Raw genomic sequence first — 13,597 nt, 5'->3', positions numbered from 1 at the left:
ATGAGAGCTGACCCAGGTAAATGGCTCCCTGTGCTCAAGTCCCCAAAGAGGATCGCTTGTCTTACATCACACTTTGCCCCTCACACGCTTTTATATCATCGGTAATGTAAGAGCATTTTTGTGCAGAGTAGATATTGATGATAATTTGGGGCCAGCATCATGAAACTCTTGGTAAACCAAGTTACTGACCATCAGACATGAGTGACCTGGTGTGTCTCCCCCCTCCCCCGCCAGCCTGAGAAGCCTTCGGAATGAAGCCATGTTGAGCGACAGCCATAACAAGCCCCTCAGGGTCTCCAGCCACAAGGCGAGGGGTGCTGTGGTGAGCAGGGAGGGCGCTTGGTCAAGGAGAGAAGACACACTTACAACGTGAAGGACTCGTTCCACTGGGGGTTCAGTGTGGAGCGGATGGTCTTGGTTTTCTGTTTGCTTTCATTCTTGGGATCGGGAATGAGTTTGAGCTTCACGTATGGGTCTGAAAGCCCATTTGGGTCCATGGGGATTAGGTTTTTCGCATCTTGTACTGTGAAGGGAGAAGGAAGATGAAATATTACAAAAAATAATGGGGAGGGGGGAGGTCTGGCCCCTATCCAGCAGGCAATGGACAGGATAGCATGCGCTTGGCGGCCCTGCTTTCCAATCCTGCCTCCTTCACCACGGAACCTGGCACGGAAACTCTCTCCTCATCTAGGAAAACGGACGGGCGTATTTCCAGGGGCTCAGCCTTGTTGGGAGGATGAAATGACATGAGGTGCTATGTGCTCTACACAGTTGGTGGTTTGGGAAATGGAGGAGGGAAAAGAGATTCACGCTGTGAGTGCCCACGCTGCCCAGGCAATGTGTTTTGGACTCCTTCCCACGACCCACAACTTCGACCTCGCCAACGAGGTGGGTGGTCTCCAGGGCGCCTGGCCGCCTCGGGCTGCCCGAGAACCCCAGAACTTTGGCAGGAGACTTCTAAGGCCACACAGGAGGGCCAGTCTCCTGGAACAGTGGCCCCTGGACCACAAAAGGTTAAACACTGGAGCGTCAAGAGGAAGCTCCCGATGAGGCACAGAGATGAGCCATGCCTTGTCGGGAGCGTTTGCTCCTAAAGCTGTGGGCTTCCTATGGAGACACTATCACTTAAGCTGAACATGTACGGAGTGATTCTTGACTAGGTAACCACAGCTTGTGATCTCTCCCTCCAATTTGGCATTGGAATGAGGAGCAGAGCCTTTTTAAAAAGCAGAAGCCTGAATGCCGAGGGAGCCCTGAGCTGCATTCCAGACAAGATCTCATCGGAACCAACAGCCCTTCTCCTCGCTGAATGGCTGTGGCTGCGGCTCTGCCATCAGCTCATTGGGACACGGGCCTTGCAGGCCCATCTCTCTGAACGGTGACGAATTAAAACACCAATAGCGTTTACTCCTAAAGCTGCGGGCTTCCTGTGGAGACGTTATCACGTAAGCAGAACGTGTAATTAAGCTATCAATCCCCAATGTCACTGAAGTCGATGCCCAAACCCCCATTTCCCATCGCACAGTCAGCACGCCGAACACCTGCATTCGAATGGGCAGCGACTGACCTGGGTCCCCCCTGCCCAGAACAAGCGGGCCAGGCAGGCAGCCTGTGCTTGGATTCGGCTCTGCCCTTCTGGGTGTGTGATCTGGGTGAGGCGTGAGCCTCCTTGCCCCTCGAGTGTCTTCACCGGGAAGACTGTCCCTCCCGGTGATGATGCAGCTCCCACATACAACGAGCTTAGGACAGCGACAGGTGCACAGCGAGAGCCCAATGACAATGACAATCAGCGATGATGCGATCACCGGGTGTGAATCCACGTTCCTGGCACAGGACACAGCCTGAAGGGACGCAATAGGACTGGCAGCGCACACACTGGCAAGCCAACCCGTGAAGAGCGGTGCGATGGGGAAATCGCCCAACGTGGTGGCGACTGCACGGTGCCAGCACCGTCTTAAGCAGTGGTGTCCGAGGGTGTTCCCATAGGAGCAGGTGTGGGGAAGCTGCAAGAGGGGAACTGAGGGAGGGGAGGGAGAGAGAGGGAAAAAGAGAGAGAGGGGGAGAGAGGGGGGAGAAGGAAAGGGGGGAGAGAAAGAGGAAAAGAGAGGGGGGAAAGAGAGGAAAAGAGGGAGGGAGGGAGAGAAAGAGGGGGAGGGAGGGAGAGAGAGACGGCGGGGGGAGAGAGGGAAATAGGGAGAGAAGAAGGATTGGAGGGAGGGAGGGAAGGAGGGAAAGAGAGAGAGAGAGAGAGAGAGAGTAAGAGAGAGAGAGAGAGAGAGAGAGAGAGAGAGAGAGAGAGGTGCAACACAAGCGTGGAAGTGGATGGTCAGAAGGGCTAGGGACAGGGGAGAGAAAGAAGGGGCAATGCAGTCAGGGGTGTAAGGATGCTGCACTCCCCTCCCCAACAGATGCCAGCACTGGGTCTCCACCTCACTGCGTGCGGAAACAGCTGGGATGTTTGAGCGAAGAGTGATGCCCACCCCACCGGAGAGTCTGACTTAACTGGTCTGGGCTGAGGCCCAGGCACGAGCATCTAGTTGGCTTCCCAACTGAGCATTTCTAAGCGTGGTTCCTGAACTGGCATCGCTGGCACCACTTGAGGACTCAGACCCTTATTCACGTTAAAAAAAAAAAAAAATCTACTCACTTTTTAACACTCAGGAGTTAAAGAGGCAGCACTCAGAACTGATCACTGTGGTAGGTGGGACACTGAAACTGCCTGCCATCAATACAGTTACCAGAAAAACAAATAAATACCAGGAAAACACAACTGTGTTCCTCGTTTCCAGCGGGCACAGCTGCCCGAGACCTGCTCTTGGTTACAAAAGGGGGAGCTTACCGGGGCTTCGAGGGTTAAGACGATTCCAGCCCCAGGTGGAGTCGTTTTGCTGGATTGAAAGATGATTGAAAAGGGAATAGTTTTCTCACCATGTCACTTAATGCTTTTTAATGTCAGTTCAGTACTGTCTCAAGCACGACCAGCAGTCATAGCCCACTGAGGGCCCTGCCCAGCAGGGAAGTGACTGGGAGGGGCAGGAGATGCTAATTCTGAGGCAGTAAGGGTGTGGGGTGTTTCGGCCCATGAGCACCATGGGGTGCTCTACAGATTGACAGCCACTTGACAGTGAGGACTGCATCCCACTCCACACCTGGGTGTGGCGTGTCCCTCTCCTCCCCCAGCCGCCCTCCCACCCCCTCCAGGGTCAGCACAGGCTGAGGCAGAACCTCGGAGCGCCCAGTGGAGGTTTGTTTGGCTGAAGAGTGAGAGCAGACAGGAGAGCCTGCACACGGTTCATGTTTCGGTTGCAGTACCGAAAGCTTCCATTTGGAGGGACTGTCGGACAAGGAGAAACCTCACAGGCCTGTGCCGGGGAGGAGCAAGGCAGGCCAGAGGAGTCCGCGCTCTTCAGACAACAGTCTGTGCTCTGGAGAAATGATCACCGAGCCCACAAAGGTGGAAGGACAGAGAACTCAGCTCCTGCTTTCAGGAAACACGTCAGAAAGGGCAGTTTTCTCCTGGGGGAAAAATCGCCAGATAGAAATCCTCAGGATTTCAAGAATGAAATGCAAAGACGTCATCAACCATGAGTGATTTTTGACTAGGTAACCACAGCTTGTGATTCTGGGGACAAACTGGGGCCTTGGTGCTGTTCAGTTGTTGTTGTTATTTTTTTTTTTTTTTTTTTTTTTTTAATATTTGTATTGACTTTGGAAAGGGAGGGAGAGGGAAAGAGAGATAGAAATACCAGTGATGAGAGAGCATCATTGATTGGCTGCACTTGCACACCCCACATAGAAGATGGAGCTGGTAACTTTGGGCATGTGCCCTGATTGGAATCAAACCATGACCTTCTGGTTCATAGGTTGATGCTCAACCACTGAGCCACACCGGCCAGGCGGTGCTGTTCAGTGTGACCCACTTGTTCCCATTCTGCTGTGCTGAGTCAGCTGACTCCATCTGTGTTAATGAAACCCACAGAATTTTTCACTTGATCTCTTCCATGTTGATATGCTATGACCCATACGTTTGTAATATTTATTCTTTTTTGGCCAAAGACAAAGGCAGAAAGAATGAGATGTACTAAGAATGCACCTGCTCAGCCATCCCCATCCCACTAGGCAGAAACCATGCAAAAACCTGGGTTCAGGGACACCATCATCTCACACTCTGCACCTACTAGTATTTGTGGAACGTCCTGTTTCCTTAGTGAGACTCACTGCTTGGTGCTAAGAATGTGTTTTCTGTCCTGGTAAATTCAGTGGCCAGTCACATACCCAAAAACATAAGCCAGCAACCCAAGTCCCATTGGAATAAAAGTTATGGAAGAGAACTGAGAGGCAAGAAAGGGCAGCTGAGGGCCCTGGGAACAGATTGTAAATATTTCACCATTTTTTCTTTGATAGTCAGTGGAAAGTAAACATTTCTGCTAACGTTTCCTAAGCCTGATGTTCTGAAAGGAAATTGAATCTGGGTGTGAGAGAAATAATAGTTTCTAGGTATTGAGAGATCGGTATGATCCTCCATACACAACATAGAAAGACTTTAAGAAATATTTTTCTTATTGGAGGCCTGGTGCACAAAATTTGTAGGGTCCCTAGGCCTGGCCAGTAATCAGGCCCAATCGGGGCCTTCTGGCTGCTGGCTGGGGCCTTCCTTCGTTCCATGATGCCCCCTGGTGGTCAACACACATCATAGCGATTGAACTCCTGGTCTCCAGGTCGAACTCCCGAGGGGACAATTTGCATATTAGTGTGTGTGTGTGTGTGTGTGTGTGTGTGTATATATATATATATATATATATATATATATATATATATATATATGACTAATGGATACACATATAAAAATCTACATACAAACCCATGTCACCCCAATAAATTCAATCTAAAAATTCTAAATGCATAAAGTACAAAGAAGAAAATTAATATCACCCCAACTTCTGCTCTGAGCAGAAGTTGGCATATTGGTGGTGTTTACCGCCAGGCTCTCTGCTTTGCATACATCTAGCTTGAAATATATATATATTTTTTATAGAGTCTATATCTATAAACATAATTTGAGATCCTGCCTTTATAACATAACAGGGCAGGCTATGACAACATTTTAAATGCCTTGTATCTCCTTATCCAGCTATATGATAAACTGATTTAATCAACCCCTGTTGGGGGCCATCTAGCTAGTTTAAAATTCTTTACTTCATTAATAACACAGCTGCCCTGTCCAGTTGGTTGGGTGTCATCCCATGTACCAAAAGGTCACTGGTTGGATGCCCAGTCATGGCACATGCCCCAGGTTGCAGGTTCAATGGGAGGTAACCCATCTATGTATCTCTCTCACATAGTTTGTTTCTCTCTCTCTCTCTTTCTCCCCCATCTCTCTCCATCCCCCTCTCTGAAATCAATAAAAGCATTGAATAAACAACAACTGATCACATTCATGCATAAATAAATATTCTCCTGAATCCCTGATTCCCCCCTCCCCTTCAGGATACATTCTTGTAATCATTCAAAATGCTTAACATATTGTATATTGGCAAACTATCCCCTCAAGCGTATACCAAAGTCTTACCGAGGGTGTGGTGAGCAAAGCAAAAAATGACATTGTAATTTTGGCTTTGAGAATCTCTGAGGTTCAACTTGTTTTCTATGGTTATTTGCCACCTGTCTGTCTTGGACTTACTCTCTCTTCAAGACTCCTACAGGGTGTCGGTTAAGGAATTTTCTTACTGGCTCAGAAGAGCTCTCTAGAGGTAAATGCATGAAAACGGCTCTTAGTCATATTTGTTGCAAAATGCACTTAGACTTCATTTACTGCCACCAGAAACACCGACACTTACGTTTTTATACAGGTAAACCTGTCAAACACTTTCTAAAAGTTTCCTCCATTTATTTTAAGTTTAGGAAAGCCTTGCCCTTTCTGGGATTTTACTTTTATTATTTTATTTCTTTTCCATGTTTAACTTTTAAATCCATTTGAAATTTATTTTGGTGTGCAGGGAGAGCAAGATCGAATTTAATTTTTTTCTCACAGATGCTCAGACAACTTTCCCTGAAACACTGGGGCGTGAGCCCCACCTTCTCCACTGGGTCCCGTGGCTTCTGCTTGTGTCTGTCAGGCCACAGGTGCCAGTTCCCACCACAAACCGTGCCCCAAGGTTCTAACTTCCAACAAGTTTGGAAACAGCCTTTTCCGTCCAGGTGCAATGAATCGGGGCAATGCCACGAGGCTGCTTTGTTCTGTTCACCTGATAAATCTCTTTATACCTCTGTCATGATGTATTAAAAAATACCACTGTTTGCATTTCCTTTCAGCCTGTTTGCTCAAACGGCCTCCCGATTGTGTGAGTGTGTTTTTTTAAATATATTTTACTGATTTTTTACAGAGAGGAAGGGAGAGAGATAGAGAGTTAAAAACATCGATGAGAGAGAAACATCTGTGACCTGCTGCTTCCTGCATGCCCCCTACTGGGGATGTGCCCTCAACCAATGTACATGCCCTTAACCAGAATCAAACCCAGGACCCTTCAGTCCACAGACTGATGCTCTATCCACTGAGCCAAACCGGTTTCGGCAATAACCCATTTTCAAACACATTCCTCATGATATTCCCTTCCCTTTATGTACATATTAGAGGCCCAGTGCACGGAATTTGCGCACAGGTAGGATCTCTAGTGGCTGCTGCTGGCTGCCTGCCTGGGTGCCTCCCTTACCCTGGCCGCCTGCCAACATGGCTGCCGGCCCCGCCCCCTGGTCAAACTCCCAATCCAACTCATGGTTGAGGGGACAATTTGCATATTAGGCTTTTATTATATAGGATATTCACTCATGGGCCATATAATATTTGTATATTTTTTTCTTTGCTCATTTTGATTTATTATTAAAAAATGTATTTTATTGATTTTTTACAGAGAGGAAGGGAGAGGGATAGTTAGAAACATCGATCAACTGCCTCCTGCACACCTCCTACTGGGGATGTGCCCACAACCAAGGTACATGCCCTTAACTGGAATCAAACCTGGAACCCTTCAGCTCACAACCATTGAGCCAAACTGGTTAGGGCTCTTTGCTCATTTTAAATGAAGAAACCAAACGATGTTCCCATTGGCTCTGTCCACTGTCTACCTGGCCACTGGAGAACTTTCCTCAAGTTAGCCCATACGTGCACCCCTGACCCAGTATCATGGTGTCTTTGTGGACCCAGGTGGGCACATGTCCATTCCCTTGTTCATGGCAATCACACCCCGAACCAATGGCATCCGTTTTGGTCCCACCGACGCTGAGATTCTTACTTTCATCCTTGTCCCTGTCCTTCATCCAAGGGCTCAGGGCCCCCAGGACGCGCTGTGCCAAGACCAGCCCTTTTCCTTGGCCTCTCCTTCGCTGTTCCTTTGGAAGAGACATTGTGTGAAATGATGTGTTCGAGACGCTCTGCAGTAAAGGGGGACCTCCCAGGTTTCCTGGCCGGAGAAGACCCATTTCTCTGAGCCTAGGTGAGGCATACAGATCTCTCTGGCCTTCTCCCAGCCGCTCAGAGCTTGGCTGTTTCATGGACCAAGGCTGTCCAGACCACTGATAACCTTTTTCTTAATGCAGACCCATGTTGGCTGAGAAACTTCTCTAAGACGGCAGTAGGTGGTTTGTCTCAGTTGTGGCTTCTGTCTTTTCGTGGGTCTCCTTAGCATTTTAGAGGACATGGGAGAGGCCGCATTTCGGAGGTCACCAGCTGGCTCGCAGAATTCAGTGCAGAATCCCACTGCTTACTGAAGCAGCTCTTGGAATCCCACTGCTTCTCCAAAGCTTGGTCCATCTGAAGGCGGACAGTTTCCTCTCGACCACTCAGTCCGAATGTCAGTCTCGGTTTGACCTAAGCTGCCCCCTCATCTCTCATGGCAGACACTCTGCCTGTGCGTCCTACTGTCCCCTTGTCTGTCACTGGGTGGGTAGATTTCCAACGTGCATCCCCTGGTGGGGTCTGTCCTTTAAAGATCAAAGCTGTCTGTTTAACTCAGTCCTACATCATCTCATGGGTCATTTCACCCCCAGCTGTGATGTTACTGAACCTTCAGGAGCTCCGGATGGGGCGTACAGACTCGGAGCAGCCGGGGAAGAGCCCAGGGAAGGAGCGTGGGGCTCCAGCCTGCTTAGTCCTCCACCCGCCGTCTTGGGCAGTTTCCAGTGGACCATGTAGTCTGTCTAGAAAGCAATGTGCTGCTTGGAGTAGGAAATCTCCAAAATTCCTTCCACTGTGCCCACAAACCGCCTGTATGCGGACTGACAGCATGCTGATGCCTTGGTTTTCATGGATGACCCGCCTCTGTCCACAGTTGTACCTGGATACTAGGAAGTGAACGGTCCTTTACACTGTCCTTCATCCCGGAAATAATTCTCCAGTTTGGGGTGGAAGGTCACGAGATGCCTTGGAGAGCTGTGGCTGCCTTCCCTCTCAGGATGTAGATACAGAACCTTGCATAGACTTTTGGAGCCCCCCCCCCCCCCCCGACCTCCAAAAGTAAATGGCAGGAGAGGGACCAGCTGCCTCTCTCCCCCAATAATGTCCCCCCACCTGCAGGACCTCAGACCTGATCCTCTGAGAGACACACCTATCAGGGGCTAGTGGGGGGTCATGGGAGTGAGAGTCTCCAAGTCTTTATCTTTGGAACATACATTCCTTGCAGAGACAGAGACAGTTATAATAACGAGCCATTCTTCAGCCTTTCTATCCATTATATACCATCGCAGTCTCTAATTGGAGAATACGAAGCTGAAGATGAACGTTCATTAAACTCAAGATGTCAAGGCTAAGAGATGTTTACCTGGCGAAGCCTCTTATCACCTCAACCACAGGCAGGAAGCAAAACAGCCCTGGGCCCTGTCATTACCTTCGGGCTCTTTGTTTGAACCAGCCCCACCGTCACCGCCTCAGACCGGCACAAGGGGCTCAGGTGCTTCTAACCCAGTGGGGGGCGCAGTTCACTCTGCAAAGACAAGACTGGGGACTGAGCATCTCAGATGTAAAATTATTTTTAAGTATGTTTTTTAAAAATTGATTTTAGAGAAAAAGGAAGTGTGAGGGAGAGAGAGCGAAACATCGATGTGAGAAAAATCAACCATCTGCCTCCTGCACACCCCCTGCTGGGGACTGAGCCAGAGAATTGAATCAGTGACCTGCTGGTGCACAGGATGACACACAGCCAAAGCAGCCACATGGGCCATGGTGTGGGAGTAAAACTTTTAATCCAGTGAACGAACCAAGGTGCCTGCCCAACACCAGGCCAGCCGTGGGGCCAAGGTGCTCACGGAATTGGCAAAAGTGCCAAGCGGAAGGAAGACGAACTGGCCAGTGTTGGTAGGGCCTACAAGTCACAGACGAACTAAGGGATGAAGACGCTAGCCCCTTTGAGGCCCCATGAGGTGGGCCTATGAGAGCTAAGTGCTTCGGGGAGCACAGAGGGGAGAGGGCCCTGCCGGTCTCAGCATAACCACCCCGGTTTACAAACCAAGCAGGAGACACACCAGTTTCTTCACCGTGGGGGTGACCGGTGGTGATGACTCACAGGTAAAAGGCACCTGGTTTTTCTTCTCCCCGGCTGATGGAGGGCCAGATAGCCTGGCTTCACAGTCAACTAGCTCATTCTCACAGCTGGCCTTCCTCAGGAAAGCTGAGCTCCGGGGGCGGGAGGGACCAGACTCTCTGGGCCAAGCAAGCAAGCCAGCAGCCTGCACACCAAGTTGTCTCTGAGGAGAGTCGTTTCAGGCCCAAAACGCAGGCCGCGGGCTTAGTCCAGTCCGCCCGCCCTAATCACACGCTGGCACCTGTCCCGGGTCATTCTGACTGTGGCCCCCTGCAAAGAGCTCTGCTTCCTGGGGCCCCGCCACCACTAAGCTTCCTTTCCCCCTGGGAGGCCGGCCGCTGCGCTACAGCGCCCCCACAGGAGGTGACGAATGGGGCCGGCGGCTGAATGGGACACATGTCGCGGAATCAAAATTGTTTCTTTATCCTGGGCTGTTTCTGGAAACGGGCCAGGCCAGGAATAGGTTCATTTGTTCGAAAGGGACTTATGAGTCACATCCAACTTTTGTACGGAAGCTCAGGCCCTGCCACTCCTCCTTAGTCATTTCATGGGCTCCAGTCCCTCCCCACAAAGCACCTGAGAGCACACCCCTGAGGGCCGAGGGCTGAGGGCTCCGGCATTACCTGTTGTTTTGTCTGCTCAGCTCCCCCACCTCGAAACCCAGATGGGAAGTTTGGCTGGCAACTCTACTCCCGCGTCATTATTCCGGGAAGAGAAAATTGCCTGCCTTGGTTTGAAAAGGAACCCTGTCTTTAATTAACCGCAAACCGTGCACTAATGACCAAACGGGAGGGAAAGTACAGCCACTGTTCTTCTCAGCAAAGACCGTGCCCCGTGGGGAGGCTCGGGGGCAGAACTCCGCTCAGGGGGTCCTTCCCCTCCATTGGAACGAGGGCATGTCAGAGCCACCCCAGCAGCGGACACCTCGGGTTTTCTGGGTGGAGGTGCCTCGGTGCCCAGCGGCACAGAGCTAATGTTCCCCTGCGCCATGGCGATGCCATACCAGGTCACGTGCAGACATGGTAACGGGAGGCTGCTGCCCAAAACACGTGGCAAGCAAATGCTTGGGGGCATCCGAGCGGCCTGGTGCTGGAGGGAGCCATCGGGCAGCACCGGCGGCTCCCAGCTTGGTTGGATCAGAGAGGACACGTTTCAGGATGCTCACGTTCTCCACCCTTTTGGTGGGGGTGCACGAGGGGCACCCATCTGCCCTTTGCTCCACTTCCACCCCTTTAACATTGCCCTCCGTCCTAAACCCGAGTGAGAAGGAAGTTTCCAAGGAAGTGGTGAAAAAACCAGCATGGGCAAGCGTCTGAGGCTCCTCGCTTAGCTGACGCATTTCCTTTCCAGGAGATGAAGTTCTTTGCGATAATTTCATGGCAATTAATCTTGTGCTTAAACGATAATCCTATAATTAGAAGCAATTAAAATCCTGCACCGGCATGACCTGCTCAGTCGGTGTTGATGTCCCTATATGCTAACGGCTAATCTTGAAAGAGGCCCCAGAAATAATTTGGTTCTCGCTTCCTGGGGATGCAGGCATTCAAAGCCAGCTCAAGGATGCTTCCTCCCGGCAGGAGGCACTGAGGTCCACGTGGATGGAAGACAGAGGCCTCAGGAAAGAATCCAGGGCACCCTGGCCGATAGCTCAGTGGGTTAGAGTGTCGTCCTGATATGCCAAGGTTGTGGGTTTGATCCCTGGCCTGGGCACATAAGAGAATCAACCAATAAACACATGGATAAGTGAATCAACAAATCTCTCTCTCTCTCTCTCTCTCTCTCTCTCTCTCTTCCTTCCTCTCTCAAATTAACAAATACATTTTTAAAAAATCTTAAAGAACAAAAAAGTGGATCCAGGGACTTGAGATCATCTTACACCACTTTCAGCTTGGATAGCTGGGTAATTTAAGACACAGGCACACTGGGCCTTAAGGAAATGACACTGGCGACTGCCCCTCGCCCTAGTCTTGCTGCCTCCCACGAACCCCAGTGACTAAGCCGCAGGGTGGAGACCAGTGCTGGGATCCAGGCACGGAGCACTGAACAGGAATAACCACCCGTAGGAGGCACTCGGCTAGTTGGTACACATTTGGCATTTAGCTCTGTCAAAGCTAGGTCAGGACCAGGCACCCCCGTCAGGACGGAATACCGAAACGTCTCCGAGAAGATGCAAGCTCCTTCTTGGCTGGGTTTCTCAGAAGGACCCCAGGCTTCATGAAATTAGGCTAAAACGGGGTCATTTAAAGTTGATCGGATTTAGGGCTAATAGTGGGAAGAGTTGCCTGGACTGGGGATAGAGGAGCATAGTAGAAAGCGTAGTGATTTTTTTTTTTTTATGTTGTGCCTACTAGATACTTCCATCAACATCAATCATCATCATCATCATCTGTCAACAAACCTGTACTAGGGACACACTCAAGGTACTGGGCGAAGTACAGGGGATAAGACATAACCTTTGACTTCCAAGAGTGAAGGGAAACCAACATATAAGCTAACCTAAGTGAAATCCCATTACAAATGTTGTAAAGAGCAGGGGGAGAAGTGGTCACGTTAGCAAGGCAGGAAATGTTGGGAGACACTGGGAAGGCTCTCCTGAGGAGCAGGGACCAGGGGAGCAGAGGTGAGTACTGGCTGCTAAAGGGGTCACCCCGACACGTGACACCTGATATTCGGGATGTCCACTCAAGGAAGAAGACCAAGCCGATACATCCCTTGCCAACATTCCAGGCATCACCTGTAAGCAGGTGCCTCTGCATGGGCAATGGGCACAGCCTCCTCTGGTACAAGCCAAGTGCCGCTTCCTTTTCGCTGAGAGGTTTTCCCCTTTCCTTTGCAAAGGATTGGGCAAACATCTAATGGGTGGGTGTTAGGCACGCCCTTCGGGAAGACAACAGCCAGGGATGGGCGCTTCCACAAACGGTGGCACTGCGGGTGGGGTGCGAGGACAGGTCTGTGATGGGAAAGAACTGGGGCCAGGAAGGAAAAGCCAGGGGCGGAGGACGAGAAAGGGCAGCGTAGTCAAGTCGCACGCCTGTCTGGCCATCTCACGCCCGATCCGAACACATCTGGAAGGGGACGTTACCATCCTTGCCCCTTTAATCCTTCACTTTAAGGCAGGGGAGTTCAGCCAGATTCCCTGCTGACATATTCATTTCCAGCCATTACCTGGGCCTTGGGACAGGCAGGCTCCGGGTAGCAATGGCAGACCCTCACCCCCGACGGTGCCAGGGACGTTGCAGGAAGCACGGGTGTCCAAGGGCCACCATGGTGCAGCCTCAACTCCTCGCCAGCACGTTAGCCACACGTGGCCAGGGAAGGGAGAGGGCTGTGACCCTGTCTGTCACCTTCCTGAACCAGCGCCAGGAGTCGGCTGGGGAAGGGAAGGGTGGGGCACGCCCGCACTGAGGGTGAGTATCCGCCACTTGGCAGCCCTGTGACCTCGGACAGGCCAGCGGAGCTCCGCCCAGCCAGTCTCCCCAGTTAAAAGGGCGGCTGTGATGCAGTAACATTCAGGGAAGCATCCAGTCAGGGGCCTGGCACGGGAAGGCGCTTAGTCAATGCTGGTGTCTCCTCCCAGGAGGGCGAGGCTCTCGGCCACCAGCTGCTTCCCGGGCTGCTCACGCCCCTTCCCACTCCTGGGAGGTGTCTGGAGGGGCTGGCCTTGCATTAGCATCCCCAGGGGAAGCACTCAGGTTGGTTCACCTGGAGGCTTCCTGCAAGCCCAGAGGGATCCCTACAGAGAGCTCTTAGGAGCTGCGTGGCTGGAACCGGCGGGCATTCCGACTTAATCTTCTTTAAAAAAAAATATTTTATTGATTTTTTACAGAGAGAGGGATAGAGAGTTAGAAATATCGATGAGAAAGAATCATCGACCAGCTGCCTCTTGCACACCCTCTCCTGGGGATGTGCCTGCAACCAACATACATGCCCTTGACGGGAATAGAACCTGGGACCTTTCAGTCCGCGGGACGACGCTCTATCCACTGAGCCAAACCGGTTTCGGCATAACCTTGCCCAACTTTTTG

At 51.1% G+C, this 13,597-nt stretch overlaps 1 protein-coding gene across 3 annotated transcripts in view; it reads right to left on the bottom strand.

The window, feature by feature from the left end:
- PRKCA (protein kinase C alpha) overlaps window positions 1–13,597 on the bottom strand; it is a 249,063-nt gene that overhangs the window by 40,382 nt on the left and 195,084 nt on the right. For all 3 annotated transcript variants that reach the window (XM_036451538.2, XM_036451541.2, XM_036451543.2), the window contains one exon: window positions 367–523. In XM_036451538.2, coding sequence (XP_036307431.1) covers window positions 367–523 — 157 coding nt within the window. The remainder of the gene's footprint in view (window positions 1–366; window positions 524–13,597) is intronic.

Source organism: Pipistrellus kuhlii, unplaced genomic scaffold (genome assembly GCF_014108245.1).
Source record: "Pipistrellus kuhlii isolate mPipKuh1 unplaced genomic scaffold, mPipKuh1.p scaffold_m20_p_22, whole genome shotgun sequence".
NCBI classification, from domain to species: Eukaryota; Metazoa; Chordata; class Mammalia; order Chiroptera; family Vespertilionidae; genus Pipistrellus; species Pipistrellus kuhlii.
Note: the sequence above shows the minus strand (reverse complement) of the source record. Positions and strands in the feature narration are given on the sequence as shown.